Consider the following 19163-nt stretch of genomic DNA (forward strand, 5'->3'; position numbering starts at 1 on the left):
CTCTGGCAGTGGAGTCCAAGCAGGGGGATTTGTAATCTGTGGCTCTGACTTGGGGATGCTGGGAGCCCCGGGGGGGCGGGGGGGGGTGTGAATGACAGAAGCAGAGGGACACAGGGTTTCTGGGAGAGGAGAGACAGGCCGAGACACAGAGAGATAGTGATGGAGAGAGAGCAAGTGAAGAGAAAAACAAGGAGTGGACAGGGAATCAGGGAGAGGCAGAGGGAAAGCAGGGAGAGAGAGAAAGGAAAGAAGGGTCCATGAAAAAATGGACCCGGAGAGGCTGACCCCCGAGACTCTAAGGAAAGCAACAGTGGGGGAAATGACTGAGGTGGCGATGCAGAGAGATACAGAGACCCGGAGGTGGGAAGAGAAGGGCTCCGAGGGAGAAGTGACAGAGGGGAGGGACAACGAGGGGAAGCGGGGGGGGGGGGGGGGGGGGGGGGGGGGGGGGGGGGCAGGAGGGAGCGGGAGGAAAAGACCCCAACGGAGAGAAAGTGGCAGAGAGGGGCACGTAAAGAAACACGCACAGCGAGGCAAATAAAAGAGAGGAAGACCGAGAGACCCGGACGGAAAGCAGGGGAGGCGATGGCGGGCACCCGGCAGGGGCGAGAAACGTTGGGGCCGACGCCCTGCGGATGGACAGACGGACAAAGCCGGGAGGGGCCGGGCGGGGCCGGGGCGGGGTTGGGGCCCGCGGGTCCCCGGCCGAGGGGGGGGGAAGGAGGGGCCGGGCGAGCGGCAAGAAGGGGAAGGAAGCGGAGGTGCCGGGCGGGCGCGGGGCGCGGGCAGGAAGCGGGGAGGGGCGGCGGGGCGGGGGCCTCCGGAAAAAACGCCCCCAACTTCCTGCCCCGCCAGAGTCAGGAAGCGGGAGCCGGGACACAGGGCCCGGGATCGCCGAGCCCGACCTCGGGCGCCCCGCCGGTCGCCTCCCCGCGCGGACACCAGGTACACCGTCCCTGGCCCCGCCCGGCCTCCCGCCCCTCGGCTGCCGGGGGAAGTGGGGAGGAGGAGGGAGGGGGCCGGGGCGCTGCCGGCAGTGGAGGGGCCTTCGCTGCGCCCCACAGAGCCAGCGGCCGCCCCTCCCCGGGCCTCAGTTTTCCCATCTGTCAAAGGGGGCAAAGAGAGGAGAGAGAGCTCATGCCTGCCGAATGCCCAGTAAGTGGGGGTGAGGGGTGCGAGGCCGGGGTCAGGGCCTCCCAATTGTGTAGCCGAGGACGGATGACCACTCCCATTGCACTGCTGGGGAAACTGAGGCTCGGGGAGCGGCACCGACTCATCCCAGGGTACACACACCGTGAGAGCGAGTGGAGTTGGGATTTGAACTTGCAGGTGTTTCAAGCACCTTCCTCCGACTCCACATGCTTTAGGGCCACTTAAAAAGAAAAACGTCCGTAACCACGCCGTAGGCCGCGGTGAAGCTGAAAGTTGCAGAGCGCCGTTTGAAAGCAGTTTTGGAAAGCTCTTTTTCTGGGCCATTGGTTATACCCTGAGACATGGGTTGTAGGGGACAGAGCTAGAGACCTTCCCCCCCATTGTACAGGTGGGAAGACTGAGGCTCGGAAAGAGGTAATTACTTTTTCCAGGTTACACTGGAAAGGTATCTGCGGGAGGGGTACGCTGGAACACAGGATTTTTGCATTACAGCCCCAGCAGAAAGCGTGCGGCCGGGGCGGGGGGGTGGGGAGTGGGGGGATGCGGGGAAAAATTAACGTGCACCTTGGGAATTCAGCTGGTTCCGGAGTTAGGAAGGCAAGATAGGGTGGGGAGCCCAGTCCGGAGACTAAGGGCCACGGGAGCTCTCCAATTGAGCCTTGGCCAGGGGCTGGAACCACTTTCTAGTCGGCCTGGGGGCGGGGCAGGGTAGAGTGACAGGAGCAGTCGAGATACGGAAACGCCAGTCCTCCAAGGCAGGCCAGAGCGGCCCTGTCTGGCCAGCGTGGCGCAGTGAAGAGCTAGAGCGGCCGGCGGGAGGAGTAGAGTCGCCTGGGCAGTAGCCTGGCAGGAGCTGGGCTAGAGTGGCTGGCGGGAGGAGTGGAGCTGGAAGCAAAGGTAGATTTGGGGACAGCTAGAGCGACTCGGAGTTGGGGGTGGGGGACCGGCGCGCCGAGACTTCGGTTCTGGCGGCTGCGGTGGATACTCCAACGACCAGGAGCAGGTGAGGGACGCGGCCCCTGTCAGGCGTCAAACCCTGACTCCTCAGGTCCGCCCCAGCATCCCTGGCCGTGCATACCGCCACGTCCCCTGTAGGATTTGGGGCCCGTATAGACCCGCCACGTCCCACATAGGATTTGGGGCTGTTATGGATCCGCCACGTTCCATATAAATTACAAGGCCCTACAGGCTCACCAGCTTTCTGCTAGCCCCCCATGGAAACTCGGCTTCTTAATAGATGCAGGCTTCTTCTTAATAGATCAGTCATTAGTACCCTCCCTTATACAAGGGCCCTTCATGGACTTAATTTGAATACTCTATTTTAGGTTCTTAAAGGCTCCCTCCCAGAGGTTCTTGGAGACCAGGGTCATCCATGCAATGTCTTATAGACCCCAAACCTTGCACAGAATCCAGGCGCCCATGTGGTCCCCGACCCATGTCTGCTTTGCTTTAGGACCCTTATCTCTAAGAACCTTCTAAACCTTCCCCAACCAGCACCACCCCCAGTCCCATGCACACAGCGTCCCCTCTGCTGGACCTTAGGCCTTGTCAGTTGCCTAGAGATCCATCTGACGGCTGCAACCTATAATTGCCCTTTGTGGCAGCCCCGCGCCCTGTATCTCCTAAGCAGCCAACCCCTCACCTTCCCTGCCAACGTCCTCGCTGAGCCCTAAGTCCCTGTGAAGCAGCCTCAGCAGCAGCCTGCGCTCCTGCCCGGGTCACAGTGCCCACATACCTCTGACTTTCCCAGACACCATAAAGAGACCCGATAGGTCTCAGCTTCGGTTCAGATTTTAGTTTCTTAAGGTTGGGGTGGGGTTTCCCCATGCTCTGAAGCAGCACATTCTGATAAATGCATAAACTCTGGAGCCAGACTACGTGGGTCTGAATCCTGGCGCTGTCCCTTATGAGCTGTGCCTCAGTTTCCTCTTCTGTAAAAGGGGGATAGTTATAAAACTGAACTCCAGGGGTCCCTTAGGGGATTCAATGAGTTAATACCTATAAAACAGTTACGTGGTACCTGGCACATACTCAGTGGCCCTTAAGCGCAGATCAGGTGTTAGCTATTATTTCGTGTTAGCGTGATGAGGAATGAAGTAGGTCACGAGCATCTAGTGCATGATTCGGGGTCTGCCTGGCACTGAGCATTTGCTCACATAATGTGGGTCCTTTCCTTTGCCCTTTTGGAACCTCCCTGCCTCTGTTGAACCTTCCCCGCCACCCCACCCCCCCCCAAGTGGGATGAGCACGGACGTTCCATGCGCGTGGTCATGTTTTCCAGCCCAGAAGTTGCAGCTGGTGGCCTGGTGAAGGTTTTCCATCTCGAACGGGAATACTAATCGCATGGGGTGCTTGTGGTTGTGAGCGTTGAGTTCGTATGTGAGAAGCACCGAGAGCGATGCCTAGCACACTGTAAGTGCTAGGTAAGTTTAGCTTTTGTCATAAGTAAGCACTTTTTTTTTTTTTTTCTTTTTGCCTTGGTTTACAAATTTATTTAAGTGAAGTTTAAACGGTGCTCAAATCTTAAGTTAACCCAAACTTGAAGTTGGACAGATACACTCTGTGGAAAAGAATAAAAACGATGCGTGCTCTGGGGAACCCACAGGACAGCACTTGAAGACTCCAGAAAGCGTCGCTGTCTGATGAGCCTAATCAAAATCATAGCCACCGTTTATTGAGTGCCAGGGAGGAGGCCTGTGGAGGAGGGAGAAGGCTGGGTCTGAGGCGACCGGGGTTATAAATAGCTTTGGGAGAGGCCCCCCCCCCCCCCCCCCACAGCCCTGCTGGTCCACCCCACCCTGTTTCCACAGCTCCTTCCCGCCTGACACGGGCTCGAGTGGCATTAGTCAGCCTAATTAAGGACACAGAAGATGGCGGTGGGAAGACACAGGGGGAAGTGGAGACTCTAAGGGAGACAAGATGGGAGAGACAGCAAGAGATGGGAGAGAGAGAGAGAGACGAGAGACAGCATCTGACACAGTGACTCGGAGAGGACTTGGGGAGGTGGCTGCAGAGCCAGACGTGGGAAGACAGGCAGAGACACAGGGCACAGGCAGGGAGCAGCAGAAGCAGTGTTAGGGGGGAGGTGGCTGACTCGGAAGGGAGGCAGAGATGGTGGGGAAGCGAGACGGGCCGGGAGGGAGGGAGGAAAGGGAGACAGGGAGAAGAGAGGCGAAGACCTGAGGCACATTCGCAGGACAGACGGCCAGGGAGAGCTGGCTGGGGCAGGAGGGCCGACCAGACGGACTGATGCGGGGTGAGGGAGACCGACACCCCTTGGGGATGGACTGGCTGAGGACTGTCCCTTGCTTTTTGGGATTGGAAGCTGGGAAGATACCGGGTCCCTGAGGGAAAGAAACTGCTGGGTTTGGGGAAGGAGGTTCAGTTTTGTTTTCTAATGTAGAGCGAGTTGGGGGTTGGGGGATCTGCCATTAGATTTCCTGTCACAGGAAGTGGGGCTGGTGGGTTCAGAGGCAACATCCTGCCCCAAGCCTGTCAGATGGAGGAGAGCCCCCCACACCCCAGTTATCTCCCTTCTACCTCCCTTTCAACCTTCCCAGCTCTGCTTGGCTCCAGGCCCTGCCTCCCTAGGACCCAGCCTGCAGCCCCCTCCTCCCTCAGATCCAGGAGTCCAGGCCCCCCCGGCCCCTCCTCCATTAGGGACCCCAAATTACAGGCTCTCATGTCCACAGCTCTCTCATGGACCCAGGCTCCTGGGCCCCCATCTCTCCCCCCCCATTCCAAGGCTCCCTGTCCTTGGGCTCCCCCGCCCTGGCTGGCCTCTGAAGGGCTCTTTGTCGCCACACAGAGGCCCCATTGAGCTGCGGACGCCGGATTGGGGGGGCGGGTGCTGTTTACTCACCTTCACACCTGGGCCAGGAATCTGTGAGTAACCGCCCTGTGCCTGTGCCGCTGCCTCCTGCCCCCCCTAACCGTGGCCCCTCCTCTTCCTCAGCCCTGTGGAGCCCATGGAGGCAGACGACATTGCCCGCGGGCTGGTGAGTGGAGAGAGCCTGGGGTGAGAGGACTGGGGGACTGAAGTGAGGAGCACTGTGAGCTGAAGCCATCCCTCTTCCACAGGCCCCGGGACCACCGCGGCCTGGCCTGGTGCCAGTCAGCATCATCGGGGCTGAAGACGAAGATTTTGAGAATGAGCTGGAGACGGTGAGGGGTGGAAAAGCTTCTGTCCCAGTCTCCCTAGGCCCCAGCCTCAAGTCCCATCTTCAGGGTCCCCTCCCTCCTTAGGTCCATCGTTGGATGCTGCCCCCTGCCTCCTCTCGCCGCTCGCCCGCTTTCTCTAATCTTCTGGGTACCACCTTTGCCGTCCCCTACTACCCCATCCCTGATGCCCCATTAGAGCACAGACTTTCACCCTTTTTACTCTCACCTGGTTTTTGTCACCATCTTCCTTAATTGCGGCACAGACCCCTACTCTGTCTCCTAATGCCTGTCCTTGTCACCCACATGCATAACATTAGATCTCATCCCCTGTCCCCGACACCAGCGCTGGCCACCACCCTTACAGCGTAGACACCACTGCCCGTGGTGGTGTGGGTGGGGGACGGGTCAAGCCCAAGGCTCCCCTTCTCCCCACCGTCTCACCCCCATCCCCACCCTCAGAATGCAGAGGAGCAAAACAGCCAGTTCCAGAGTCTGGAGCAGGTGAAGCGGCGGCCTGCCCACCTCATGGCCTTCTTGCAGCACGTCGCCCTGCAGTTTGAGCCGGGACCCCTGGTGAGGGCAAGGCTGGGTGGGCAGAGGGAGGGGTGGGGCCGGACAGGCCACAGCGCTCAGAGAGATGGACTAGTGAAGATGAGCTGGGAGGGTTTGGAAAACAGATCCAGAATACACAGCACAAGATCTAGAAACAGAGAGCCAGAGAACTAGCCGCATGATCCCAACAAGATTGCAGGTGCCCCGTGTCCGTCTCTGTGAGCAGCAGGTGCAGGCGGGAGAGTACACCCAGCAGGGGCACCCGGAGGGCAGCAGGGAATCCTGAAGCTGGCAGAGACCGTGCCCCACCCCCGCCTTCCCAGCCCGTGGCAGTGACCGCGACCTTTCCCACTGACCCTGCAAGTGGATCCCCCTCTGTGGCCTCGGCAGTGCCACCAGTCATTCAGGGCTGGTGCACGGGAGAAAGCCACTAGCCTTCCCAGGTCCAGGTGGCACAGGAGGCCCCGGTCCAGAAATAAGAAGCCACCACAAAGCAGCCCACGAGGCAGAGAGAATGCAGTTGATGATCCACAGATATCAGACAGAAATTACCTGGGCGGTGGTGGATGCCCAGAGAACCATGCCGTCCGGAAACATGCAGAGTCCAGAGAACCAGTGGGTGATTTAGAAAGGAAGAGGCCACCGCTCGGGCTGGAGGGGGCTCCAGGCAAGGATCTCCTCCCAAGATGACCCAGGGCAACCCAGCACAGGCTGCAGTTAGGGGGTAGCCTAGAGCACTGGACTGCACTGGAAATGCATAGTAGGTCCCCTCTGGAGACCAGAGACTGATAGAAATGCCAGGGCAGGATGCCTGGGGGATGCAGAAGGGAGGGCGCATTGACCGATCCTGTGGCTTCCGAGATCGGCAGGAATCGGGAAGGTGCCTTCTCTCCAGAAAAGTAGCTGCCCCTTGCCTGTGAATGGAGGCTCTGGCCCTCCAGGCAAGGGGGTCCCCCTACTGAACCTGGGGTTTCTAGAACCTGAGCTCTTGGAACTCAGCCCAGGGTGGTGCTGACTGCCATGGCCTTTTACAGATGTGGAAACTGAGGCCTGGCAAGGGCCAGGGGCTTGGCTGAGGTGACCCAGATGCCCCCCCACCCCCAGCATTTGGAATCTGTCCTCCTGCTGCTCCCTCACCTCATCAGCTGGGAAAGCGGCCAAGAAAGAGTTGCGGTCCCGTGGGCTGCTTCCTGGAGCCCCCGTGTTGCGGTCCCGTGGCCTCTCCTGGAGTTTGGGGGTGTGCAGACGCAGATTTGTTGGAAATGGTTACAGCAGAGAAATAGATTCTTGCCCCTGCTGGGGCAAGTCCTTAGCGCAGAGACCATGTCCCTTACCGGATGAGAGACCCCAGGAGTCGGGTTGGAGTTTCCAGTGCCCTGCCAGCATCACCCAGCATGGGGCTGACACACAGCCAGCCCTCAGGAAAAGAGCAGTAAATGAATGAGAGAGCCCACTTGTCCACCTGTTTATTTACTCAGCCCCACTGTGCACTAGGCCTTGTCTGGGGCACAGGCAAGTCAGAACCTCACATACACACACACACACAAACACACACACACACACACACACGCATCCTCAAGTCTCTCGTGGTATTGTGGCTTTTTTTTTTTTAGAGCTAGAGCACCCACCAGCAGAGCAGGGGGAGGGGCAGAGTGAGAGGGAGAGAATCTCAAGCATGCTCCACACCCAGCTCACGGAGCCCAGCTCTGGGCTTAATCTCACCACCCTGAGGATCATGACCTGAGCTGAAATCAAGAGCCGGATGCTTAACTGACTAAGCTCCCTGGGCACCCTGCTTCATGGTGTTTCCTAGGCAGTGGGGTGTAGTGGAATAGGCTGCCTGGATTCTGATCCCAAACTTTGCCACTTACTAGCTGTGTGACCTTGAGCAAGCTTCTTGAGCTCAGTTTTCTTATCTGTAAAATGGGATAACGTTGACCAGGTTAACGTGGTTAAAGGGTTTAGAGCAGCATCTGGTACGCGCCCCTAGCTGTCTTAGTGTAGCAGGTGACGCCAGGAGACAGAACCGGAGAGAGCCATTTCACAGGACAGAAAATTAGCAAATGCTCTTGGTGGCCCCAGGGAGGCCAAGAGAGGCAAGGGCCTGGGGGGGGGGGGGGTGATGGAAATCAGGGAGCACTAGCAGAAGGTTTGAGCCCCAGGCTTTTTGAGGGAGAATATGGTTTGGGGAGGGGGAAGAAGACGAGTGACAGTCTGTCTCCCCAGCTCTGCTGCCTGCACGCGGACATGCTGGGTTCACTGGGCCCTAAGGAGGCCAGAAAGGCTTTCCTCGACTTCTGCCACAGCTTCCTGGAAAAGACCGCGGTGAGAAACACCTTCGGGGGACCCCAGCCCCTCCCCCCCATTCTTTGGTCCTGGGGAGACTCTGTGCCACCCTGGCCCACCCTCCGCCGCTCCCTCCCCTCAGACCGTCATTCCAGTGGGCACCTGGGCTGCGGTCCCGTGACCCCACCACTGCCCAGTCCTCTCCTTCATTCCGTTCTCTGTTCTCTGTCCCGAGCAGGTTTTGCGGGTGCCAGTCCCTCCCACTGTTGCCTTTGAACTTGGTAAGGAGAGAAAAGGGGACTGTGGGTGGGGGAGAGGTTGGTAGCCGGGGGCTGGGGTATCTGGGGAGTCCCAGGGAGGGAAGCCGCCCTTTCTGCTCACGGGGACAGTAGAGATTCCTCCTCCCCTTCCCCCTGGTCGCTGCAGCCCAAGGGTGGGTGGAACTGGCCTCCAGCCCCCTGCCTGTGTCCCTACACAGACCGCACACGGCCCGACCTCCTCTCCGAGGACCTCCAGCGGCAGTTTGTGCAGGAGGTGGTGCAGAGCCAGCAGGCCACCGTCAGCCAGCTGCTGGAGGACTTCCGCTCCAAGAGGCCTCATGGGCATGACACCCTGGGAGCACGACCTGACCCAGCTGGAGGCCTGGGTGGGGCGGGACCGTGCCAGCTTTTGAGGCCCGGGAGCGGCACCTGGCCGAGCGGCTGCTGACCCACCTGGAAGAGATGCAGTGAGTGGGGCCCGTGCCCTGTCCAGCCTGGTGTGTTGTGGGGGGGGTGGTCCCTGCAACTTCACGGTTCCTTCCTTAACGTTTGGGCTCTGGGTCCCCTGGCCCTGGCATTTTAATCCGTCTGGTTGTCTGGTTTTGTGTCCTCTCTTCCCAGCTTTGGGGCACCCTCCGAGTTTCCAGGTCTTTCCACAGCCTTGTGTGTGGGCCTGGCGCTTGGGTCCTGTCCTTGCAGCTCCCGGCTGCCCTTGGTGCCCTCGAAAGAGACACTCCTCCCTGCTGTGATCCTCCTTCCCCTCAGCCTTGGCACTCTCCCTCTCTGCCTCTTCTTTCTCTCCTGTCCCAGCGTCTAAGGGGACAGCAACCCAGACATTTGTGCCGGGTAGGCAGGGACCCAGGCCTAGCAAGTTTATCACAAACTTCTTTCTTCTTTTTTACAGACACACCATCTCGACTGATGAGGAAAAGAGGTGATGGAAGCAGAGAGGACAGCAGGAGAGGCATTTAGCCCCCTGGGACCCAGGGAGGAGGACCAGGGGTCTAGGGGCCTGGGCATGGAACGGCATCCCTGGCCCTGTCCTCCGGAGCCCTCTCCCCCTTCCTCAGACACTCACTTGGAAGCTGTTGTGGGGTTGGGGTGGGGAGCGAACGTGGAGGGGAAGGCTTGGGGATAGCGGTGTCCCTGCGGCCATGGGCGTGTGCGCATCTGTGCACGTGTCAGGGCCCTCACCATCCCCTTCCCACAGTGCCGCCGTGGTCAACGCCATCAGCCTGTACATGCGCCACCTTGGGGTGCGGACCAAGAGCGGGGACAAGAAGTCAGGGAGGAATTTCTGCCGAAAAAAGGTGCTTCCCTGAGCGCTCAAACCCGGCCCTTTCCTCCCCAGGGACTCCTGGGGAGCCCCGTGACTCTGGCCTCCTGGGGTCTGATTCAGCTTTGTTGGGGTCTCAGAAATGCACAGCCCCCTCTCCACTCTCCTCCTTCCCTTAGATGATAGGGAATCGGCGGTCAGATGAGCCAACCAAGACGAAGAAAGGCCTGAGCATCTTCCTGGATGCTGCCCGCTGGAATCGGGGAGAGCCTCAGGGTGAGGTGGCTGGCCCCGGCCCTCCCTGACTTCCCCCACACCGCCCCCGCCTCATGGTCCCGTCTTTTCATTTCAGCCCCAGATTTCCGACACCTCAAAGTCGAGGCTGATGGTAATGGTCCTGAAGCTAGCCGGGGGCCTTGGGGAGGGGGTGGGGGGCTGTAGGATGGAGCTGGAGCACAGGCTGCTGTGTGGGTTAGAGTCACTGGGCTCTCACTTACACTTTCTCCTGGATGTTTCCCCAGCTGAGAAGCCAGGCCTTACAGAAAGGAAGGGAGGCCTGGGGGTGCCCTCCCGGGACCGGAACACTGGGGCTGCCGGGCAGGACATCGCTGGAGTTTCCCTGCACCCTCTGTCTGGGGACAGCCCTGACCGGGAGCCAGGTGAGTTTCCTGGGTCTCTCAGAGAGACTGCCCCCCCCCCCCCCCCCCCCCCCCCCCCCCCGCTCCTGGTCACCAGTCTTGTTAATAAAACCACCCCGTTCCCTCAGTTCACCCATTCCACAGCTTTCCTCTCAGGCTCCCACCGCTCTCCAGGTGATGCGTTTCCCACCTGCTTGGACTACGTTTCCCGTCAGCCCCCCACAGCGCCATTTCCCAGGACCCTCTCAGTACACTGTCAGTCACCCCCATGGATCTGAGACAGCTGCTTGGCTGGGCCTGGGTTCAGATCCTGGCTCTGCGGCTTAGTTGTGTTGTATCTCGGGAGTCGCTCCTCTGTCTGAGACTCAGGCTCCTCGTTCCTAAATGGGAACCACCCCCCCCCCCTTCCCGTAAGTCCCGGCTGAGGCTCGGGAGAGGGAATAGACGCGGAGGCATCATGCAGAGCACCCGGCCTCCCTGCTTCAGTGTTTTCTTCACCGCCTCCGCCCCCCCCCCGGCCCCAGCTGCCCACAGCCGTGTTCTCAGAGGCCTTTCCATTTCCATCTGTCCGTCCCCCGCTGAAGCGCAGGGCAGCCTCTGGTGTCTGGCAGGCATTGGGTGGTTTTAGCCCCCGTCCCCCATTCCCCGGGGGTCACGGAGGCCCCCAGAGCATGCGTCTTGCCACGAGGGCCTGGCAGCCAGCCTCGCTCTCCCCCGCTGCCCGCACAGGTGTTGATGCCCCACCAGAGCTGGGGGACCCGCCCCCGCAGGGCCCGGCCAGCCTGGAGCCCGTGGTGCCCCCGGAGAACACGGAGGAGGGTGCTGAGACAGAGAGGTGCCCGGGGCCGGGTGCGGGGGGAGGGGTTGCTGGGAGCAGGACCAGGCTTACCAGGGGGGGAGGCGTGTGCCGTGTGCCGGGTCGCGCTGCCATCTGCACCTGCTGTCCCCGAACCATCTCCACTCTGCCCTGCTCCTCCCTTTTTCCATTTTCCGCCTTCTCTTTCCTTCTCCGGCTTCCTCTTTTCTCATCTCCTCCTCCCACTTCCTCTTCTTGCGCTCCGAGCCCCTTCAAGTTTTCAGCCCTTCCCTCCTCTTCTAAGCCACCGCCCAGCGCCTCGCTCCTGCCTCCCGGTGCCCTGTCCTCCATCCCCCACCCTGTGTGCTCCATGCCTGGGGGCCCTGTCCCCCTCACAGTTGGGGGGCAGGCTCTGCCCCCTGCCTGTCCTTGTGCCGCTGCTTTGGGGACCCTTTGGTGGGTGGGGGAGGTGAGTTGGGTTCCGTTTGGGTCCACCTCTGACCCTGTGCCCCTCTCTCCCCAGAAAGTGGAAGAGGTGGGTGCCTGGGCCCTGGGTTGGGGGAGGGCTAGCCCCTCCCCCACTTCTCCCAGCCCCTCCCCTCTCCCCATGGGCCACCCCCTCCCCTTCACCCTGCAAGGGGTGGGTGGGGACATCACCCTCCCAGCAGAAGAGCTAAGTATTAAAACCCCCTTCCCCACCTCACTCCCAGTTCTGCCCCCACCATCCCCCTGCCTCAGGGAAGGGAGGGGTCAGTCCTGTGCTCCATATTGGGTTTCCCTCCCTACCCCTCCTGACCACCCCCACTGCCCCAGCACCCCGAAGTCCCACTGCTCCTTCTGACTCTCTCCTCTCTTCTGTTGCATGTTCAATCTCTGTCCTGGTCTCCCCTACCCCCGTCCGTCTGTCCCTGTCCTGGTCTCTCTGTCTGTCCCTGACCTGGTATCTCCCCCCCTCTGTCCCTGTCCTGGCCTCTCCCCTTCTGTCCCTGTCTTGGTCTCTCCCCATCTCTGTCCCTGTCTTGGTCTCTCCCTGTCTCTGTACTGGCCTCTGGCTGACTCTGTCCTTGGCCTCGGGGTCCAGGCTATCGGGGCGTCTGGGGCGCTCGGAGAGCCTGCGGGTGAGTGACCGCCGCCGGCCTTCCCGGGGCAGCCTCGGGGCTAAGGGCCGGGGTGGGGGCCGCTCCCGGAGTGACGTGGACATGGACCCCAGCTCTGCCACGGCCGTGCTTGGCCCTGCCCGACGAGCCACGTAGGTCATTCCTCCCCCCATCCACTGAGGCAGCCTGGAGAGTCAGAAGGATGGTGGGGGCGGGGTTGTTGCCAGAGTGACAGAGAACTGGGTTTTGGATGCTAAGGTCACCAAGGTCACCAGAAAGGTGTGGGACTCTTCTTTCTAGAGATCTGGGGGCATATGGGCTACTTTGGAGGCATTGAATGCCAAGGCCACAGAGCGGGGGTTGGACACTAGGAATGGAGGTCTTCTCCCTGGGATGCCCCAAGCCGGGGCCCTAACAAGGCCTCTGTCCCACAGCCCTGAGCCTGGAGATGAAGGGGACCCAGGTCGGTCTGGACTAGAGCTGGAACCAGAAGAGCCCCCTGGCTGGCGGGAGCTCGTCCCCCCAGGCACCCTGCACAGCCTGCCCAAGAGCCAGGTGAAGCGGCAGGAGGTTATCAGCGGTGAGTACCCCTCCCTGCACCCCCTGTGGCCAGCCACACAGCCCAGTTCTGCCGAAGAGACAGGTGCGGGGGAGATGTCCACCCGGGGGTCAATGACAACAGGCCGAACTACGAGCTGGCCTGTTCCCATTGAGGGCCATTCATTATGTAAATTGTAGAACAGCCACTCGTGGAACAGGACTGTGGCTGTCAGCCCGTCAAACTGACGTTCGCAGAGAGTTTTTGGTAGTGCGGGACAGTGCAGGCAGGAGCTGGAAATGGTACAGAAAGTTGTATTTCTAGTGCAAATCCTTGTTTCCTTATTTGGGAAACACGGATAGTAATGGTCCTACCCCAAAAGACTGTCACGAAGCGGAGATGTTTCACGTGATGTTTAGCGTGGGTGTGGGGCTGGGTAAGAACGTTCCGATGTGACGGTTACTACTGTGATCTTAACCGTTTAGGGGCGAAATGGGCAAGTTTCAGAAGATAATACATCAGTGCTTGCTTCTGGGCGGAGAGATGATGGGAGTATCATTTCTGTCTCGGTTCTTTTCTGTGATTTCAAATTGTGTGGAGGGGGGTTTGGCAAAAGTAGAAGACCTTTTTGGAAGCTCTGGTTTGGAAGTTCATTTACAAGTTACTTAGTAAGAAGGGTACTCGTTTAGAATTTTTAGGGCAGTTAGGTGAATCCTTTTTGTATTACAGATCCTACTAGGGACGTGATCCAAACGTAAAGCAGCGCCATCTGATAGCGTTTTCCGGAATCATGAAAACACGCAACATCTGTGCTGTCCAGCATGGTTACCACCAGCCACATAATGGCTCTTAAGCCCTTGAAATGTGACCAGTACAACTGAGAAGTGAATTTTGTATTTCATCTCATTTTAATTAAATTTCGAAGGCCCGTATGTGGCTAGTGGCTACCGTAGCAGACAGCACAGCACTTTCTCTAGTCAGAAAAATACGAATAATGTGGAATTGTACATTCGGTCTCCAGGAACTCCTGGGGCCCCTGAAATCCAAGCATATGGTCCCTCTGGGGGTGGGGTCCCTGAATCCAAGGCTATCAGCGTGTGTTTGAGGGGTTGTTGTTGTTCCAGAAACCAAGGCTGAGAGACTCACTGGACCTTTAGACACGAAACACAGCTGCAGGCTTGCTGGCGGTGGTGTGACCACATCATCCCAGTTTGCCTGGGAGTTTCCTGGCTTTGGCACTGAAAATCCCACGCGCCGGGAAATGCATCGGTGCCAGGCAAACTGGGAGCCGTGGCCACAGCCTGGCTGGCTGCTGCAGCCAAGGAAAAGCAGTGATGGGCTAAGGAACCCTCAGTGGCTATTTCAGGGGCAAATGACTGTCCAGAGAGAGTCGTCCTCATCCCCCTCTCCCAACCTGCCCTTGAGACTGCACCCTGTAGTTTGCACTCTCCCCAGCCATGCTGCCTGTTCTTTGCCCCCCACCAGAGCTGCTGGTGACCGAGGCGGCCCACGTGCGCATGCTCCGGGTGCTGCACGACCTCTTCTACCAGCCCATGGCAGAAGGAGGCTTCTTCCCCCTGGAGGAGCTACAGTACATCTTCCCCAGCCTGGACGAGCTCATCGAGGTGCATTGTGAGTGCAGGGCAGCAGCCCCACAGTGCGCCCCACCGTGGGCCCCCTCCTTCAAGGCCTTGGCGGCTAGACCTGGAGCCTAGCACGTCTCCCTGAGTCCCTACCCCGGCCAGCTTCTTTTCTAGCAGTGGGGACAGCCCCAGACCCCCAGAGCTCACATTCCATGGGGCACATCAATAAGCGTGGGGGTGGGGTGGGGGTGGAGGACAGCCCGTTGGCCCCAGGGTGGGGGTGGGGGACAGCCCGTTGGCCCCAAGGATCAGGCAGACACCCTGCAGCCCAGCCACCACCGTCTCCTGACCGGCTCTGCACACAACCTTGCACCCTGACGGAGGTCCTCACAGGGCCCTGACAGAGCACCCCCTTTCCTCACCGCGCTCCACAGCCCAGTTCCTCGATCAACTGATGAAGCGGAGGCAGGATAGTGGCTACCTCATTGAGGAGATCGGAGATGTACTGCTGGCCCGGGTGAGGGTGCCCAGCCCCTGCCCCCCCCCCCCCCCCCCGGGAGCCCCTCCTCCCAGCCAGGGACCTGGAATCCAGGCCCGAGGAGGCCAGCTCTCAAGCCTCCCCTCCATCAAGACCCGGGGGTCTGGGCCCCTAGCCCTGTCCTCCTGTCTAGGCCGCTATTCCCACGTGAGGCCCTGCTCTCTCCAATCCTACCTGAGACACCCTCCCTGGCCTGAATCTCACTATAGTTTGATGGTGCCGAAGGCTCCTGGTTCCAGAAAATCTCCTCCCGCTTCTGCAGCCACCAGTCATTTGCCTTAGAGCAGCTCAAAGCCAAACAGCGCAAGGAGCCTCGGTTCTGTGCCTTTGTGCAGGTAAGGGGGAAGCCTGGACCCCGGGGCCCCGGAGGGGGCTGGTGTCCCAGTCCCCGAGGTGAGCCGCCTCCACGCTGCTCTCCCCTCAGGAGGCCGAGAGCCGCCCACGGTGCCGCCGCCTGCAGCTGAAGGACATGATCCCCACGGAGATGCAGCGCCTGACCAAGTACCCCCTGCTCCTGCAGAGCATCGGGCAGAATACAGGTACCGCGGGCCCCGCTCTCCCATCTCCCGTGTGGCTGTGGGACCCGAGCTTCCGGGGCTGGAGCTCACTGGGGCCGGTCTCTCCTCTGCCACAGAAGAGCTGGCCGAACGGGAGAAAGTGGAGCGGGCGGCTGAGTGCTGCCGGGAAATTCTGCACCACGTCAACCAAGCTGTGCGCGACATGGAGGACCTGCTGGTGAGCCCGCGTGTGGCCCTGGGCCCAGGGCACTGGGACGAATGTGTGCAGAGGTTGGCCCGGCCTTTGTCTCGTCCTCCCCGGGGCCACTTCTTGGGAGGTCGGGCCCAGCCCTTGGCTTGTCCCCCTCGGGGTCACTGTCGGTCAGCCCCAGCCCTTGGGTTGTCCCCGTGACTCTCCCTTCCCTGCCCCAGCGGCTCAAGGATTATCAGAAGCGCCTGGATTTGTCCCACCTGCGGCAGAGCAGCGACCCCATGCTGAACGAGTTCAAGGTGGCTCTGCCTGCCCTGGCCTCCCCTCCTCTCCTCTCCCTTGCCTTCCCCTGCCCTCAGCCAGCCCTGACCCTCTGGCCCCGGGGAGTCTCCCATAATGCACCCAGGGAGCGAGAGCCACCCCTGTGCCCTGCGCCCTGCACCCCTCCTCATTCCCAGCGGGTTGCCCCTCCTGATGATCCCCGACTACGACCCTGGCCCTGTGAATCATCCCGACCCTCCCCTGCCCTCGCCTGCATCGACCGTGACTCCTTCCTGCCTCCAGAACCTAGACATCACCAGGAGGAAGCTGGTCCACGAGGGCCCGCTGACGTGGCGGGTGACGAAGGACAAGGCTGTAGGTGGGTGCTGGCGCCGAGTGGGGCCCAGGGGCGGGGCACTCAGAGCGGGGAGGCCGCTGAGCTCCGGCCTTGCCCTGCAGAGGTCCACGTGCTCCTGCTGGACGACCTGCTGCTACTGCTCCAGCGCCAGGACGAGCGGCTGCTGCTCAAGTCGCACAGCCGGACGCTGACGCCCACCCCCGACGGCAAGACCATGCTGCGGCCCGTGCTGCGGCTCACGTCCGCCATGACCCGCGAGGTGGCCACCGGTGAGGCCTGGCCCGGCGGCCCCGGGCACACCCGCCCGTGGAATGGGAGGTGACCCTCTAGAGAGCTGGGGAATGCACGTTCTAGCACTTGGGAGGCCGCTGCAGAGGTTGAGGAGGGGGCGGTGTGAGAGGCCCCCAGCTCGCCGTGGCGGGGGGCCGGGCCGGGTTGTAGATCTTAGAGCTACACGTGCCCGCACAGGAGCAGCCAGCTCTGACCGGCGTTCGAAAAGACACCGTGGCTGCTTCTTGGGGATGGTGGGGGAGCAGCGGTGGGGGCGGGAGCCCAGTGAGGAGGGGTTTGCACGTGTGCTGCCGGGAAGCTGCACCAGGGGCTCCGGGGGTTTGTGTGTAGAGCTAGACTGGGGACTGGCTGCCTGATGGATTAGGGGGAGTGAGAGGGAGGGACGGACTGAGCTGGGGCGTCCGAGGCCACCGCAGTCAGGGGCTTGCCCAGGCTCAGGGGAGGCACAAGGTGGGGTGACCCTGGCTCCGAACCCCCCCTCCCTCTTCCTGCAGATCACAAAGCCTTCTATGTCATTTTTACCTGGGACCAAGAGGCTCAGATCTACGAGCTGGTGGCCCAGACCGTGTCGGAACGGAAGAAGTGAGGGGGTCTGGGTTCTAAGCTTGGGTGGAAGAGGAGGTCCAGGCCCCGGGTCTCCATGGGGCAGGGCTGGCGGTGGGAGGCCCGGACACAGGGTCTGGGGGGCTCTGACTGCCCCGGGGCCTGTCTCCCCAGCTGGTGTGCCCTCATCACGGAGACCGCTGGATCCTTGAAGGTCCCTGCCCCTGCCTCTCGCCCCAAACCCCGGCCCAGCCCAAGCAGGTGAGGGGCCTGGGAGGAAATTGGAGGGCTGAGGAGCCGGGGGAGACCTCTTTCTGTGCCCCCAGAACCTGAGCTCTAGCCCTGTGTGTGTGTGCGTGTGTGTGCACGTGCGTGCACACCCACCACCCCGTCACAGCCCATCTGGCTCCTCTCCAGGTCCCTCTGTCTCCATCTTCCAGCCTCAATTTCTCTTTGTCTCTGAACCTCTCTGCCCCCTGCTGTTGTCTCCCTGCTGCCCCCCAGGGCTGTGGGGTCACCCAGTACTTCTCCCCACAGCACCCGGGAACCCCTGCTCAGCAGCTCGGACAATGGCAACTGTGGTGGCCGAGAGATGCCCCCAGCTGACGGTGAGCCTTTTCGGGGGGTGCTGGAAGGGGGCAGGGTTGCCAAGGATACCCGGCCGGAACTGAGCGCCCTCCCTGCTCCCCCACCCAGGCCGCATGGAGAGAATCTTCAGCACCCTCCTGCCCTACTGCAGACCCGGCCCTGAAGGCCAGCTGGCAGCCAAGGCCCTTGAGAAAGGTAGCCCTGTGCCGTCCCGTCCTGCTGCCAGCCCGGCTTTCCAGCTCACCTCCTGCCCGGGCCTGCATGCCAGGCCTATACCACCACCCTCGGGGGGCCGAGCCCCTCCTTCTGCAGCCTCTGTCCCTTCCTTGACCTTTCAATTCAACCTCTCCCAGGACGCCATCTTCCGTGCCCTCCCACCCTGCCCCAGCTCTAGCCACAGGCTCACCTCCGCACCCCACCTCCCCTCTTTGCCAGTCCTGCCTCTGACTCTGTCCTCTTGTCCCTGGCCAGTGCTGTCCCTGAAGCAACTCCTGTTTCCCTCGGAGGAAGATAGTGGGGCGGGGCCTCCCCGTGAAGGGGATGGGGTCCCGGGGGGCGGCCCCCCGAGCCCGACACAGACCCAGACCCAGGAAATTCAGGAGAAGCTGCTCAGCCTGGAGGAGACCATTAAACAGCTGGAGGTGGTGGCCTGGGGGGAGGGTCAGAGTGGGGGGGAGGATGGGGCTCGGTGGAGGGACGTCACTCATTGATGACCTTTCTGCCCCCGACCCCCCCAACCAGGAGGTGGAAGAGGAATTCTGTCGTGTACGACTCCTCCTGTCTCAGCTTGGGGAAAACCCTGTCCCCCAGCCTGGCTGTACCTGAGGCTTCCTGCCCCAGGCAGGTGAGTGGGGGAACCAGAGGCCCCAACACTGCCCAGAGGGGAGGGACCAGAATGGGCATTTCAGGGCTCCCTTGTCCACAGCCCCGTCCATCTCTCTCCCTTGGTCTTGCAGCATCTCCCCGTGCCACCTCCTGGCCATCAGTTTCTGCTTCTCGGGCTCTTCTGTCCCCTCCCTGCCCATCCTCTCCCTTCCCTCCCTCTTCTCTTTGCCCCCCACCTCTGTCCTCCCAACTCCACACCCTCTCCCCCATCTCCCTGCCTTTTCTCTGCTGCTGTCTTCATCTCTCCACTTCCCTTCCCCTCCAGCCCCCAGGCCTTCCGCAAGACTGAGGGCCACCCGCCCCCACCGCACAGCTGCCGCAGCATCTCCAACCCCAAGGGCCTGAGGAGAGGGAGCCAGGCGTGCCTGGGGGGCCCAGCTGGGATCACGGCCTCCCCCCAACCTCCCATTGGCCTTGGCCTTCTCTCCCTCCTGCCTTCTGCTTGGGGGACTCAGGGCTTCATTCCAGGGCGGACCCACAGTGACCTCCCATTCCCCGGGCCGGCTCTGTATTGCCTGGGCTTGGGCCACCCCTCCATCCCCCCACCCCCAAGTGCCTTTGCTCTGTTTTTTATACCCTGAATTGGAGGTTTATTTTTTAATATATATTACCTAAGGAGAGGTCTGTGTGTGTGAGGGTGGGGGCTCTGGAG

At 61.1% G+C, this 19163-nt stretch overlaps 1 protein-coding gene across 1 annotated transcript; it reads left to right on the forward strand.

The window, feature by feature from the left end:
* Positions 1-812: 812 nt before the first annotated feature.
* Positions 813-19131, forward strand: ARHGEF1 (Rho guanine nucleotide exchange factor 1). The gene is given in 33 exon segments (XM_045045525.1): positions 813-945; positions 3434-3564; positions 5108-5150; positions 5233-5316; positions 5773-5886; positions 8092-8190; positions 8390-8432; positions 8630-8745; positions 8747-8818; positions 8820-8878; positions 9316-9345; positions 9622-9721; positions 9867-9963; positions 10040-10075; positions 10209-10346; positions 11055-11160; positions 12203-12370; positions 12653-12798; positions 14242-14388; positions 14774-14856; positions 15087-15212; positions 15302-15416; positions 15512-15612; positions 15807-15884; positions 16150-16225; positions 16306-16473; positions 16990-17077; positions 17213-17299; positions 17576-17646; positions 17735-17821; positions 18098-18267; positions 18368-18470; positions 18777-19131. Coding segments are annotated over 31 exon segments (2946 nt in total). The 5' UTR covers positions 813-945; positions 3434-3550; the 3' UTR covers positions 18452-18470; positions 18777-19131.
* Positions 19132-19163: the final 32 nt, after the last annotated feature.

This window comes from Felis catus, chromosome E2 (genome assembly GCF_018350175.1).
Source record: "Felis catus isolate Fca126 chromosome E2, F.catus_Fca126_mat1.0, whole genome shotgun sequence".
Taxonomy (NCBI): Eukaryota; Metazoa; Chordata; class Mammalia; order Carnivora; family Felidae; genus Felis; species Felis catus.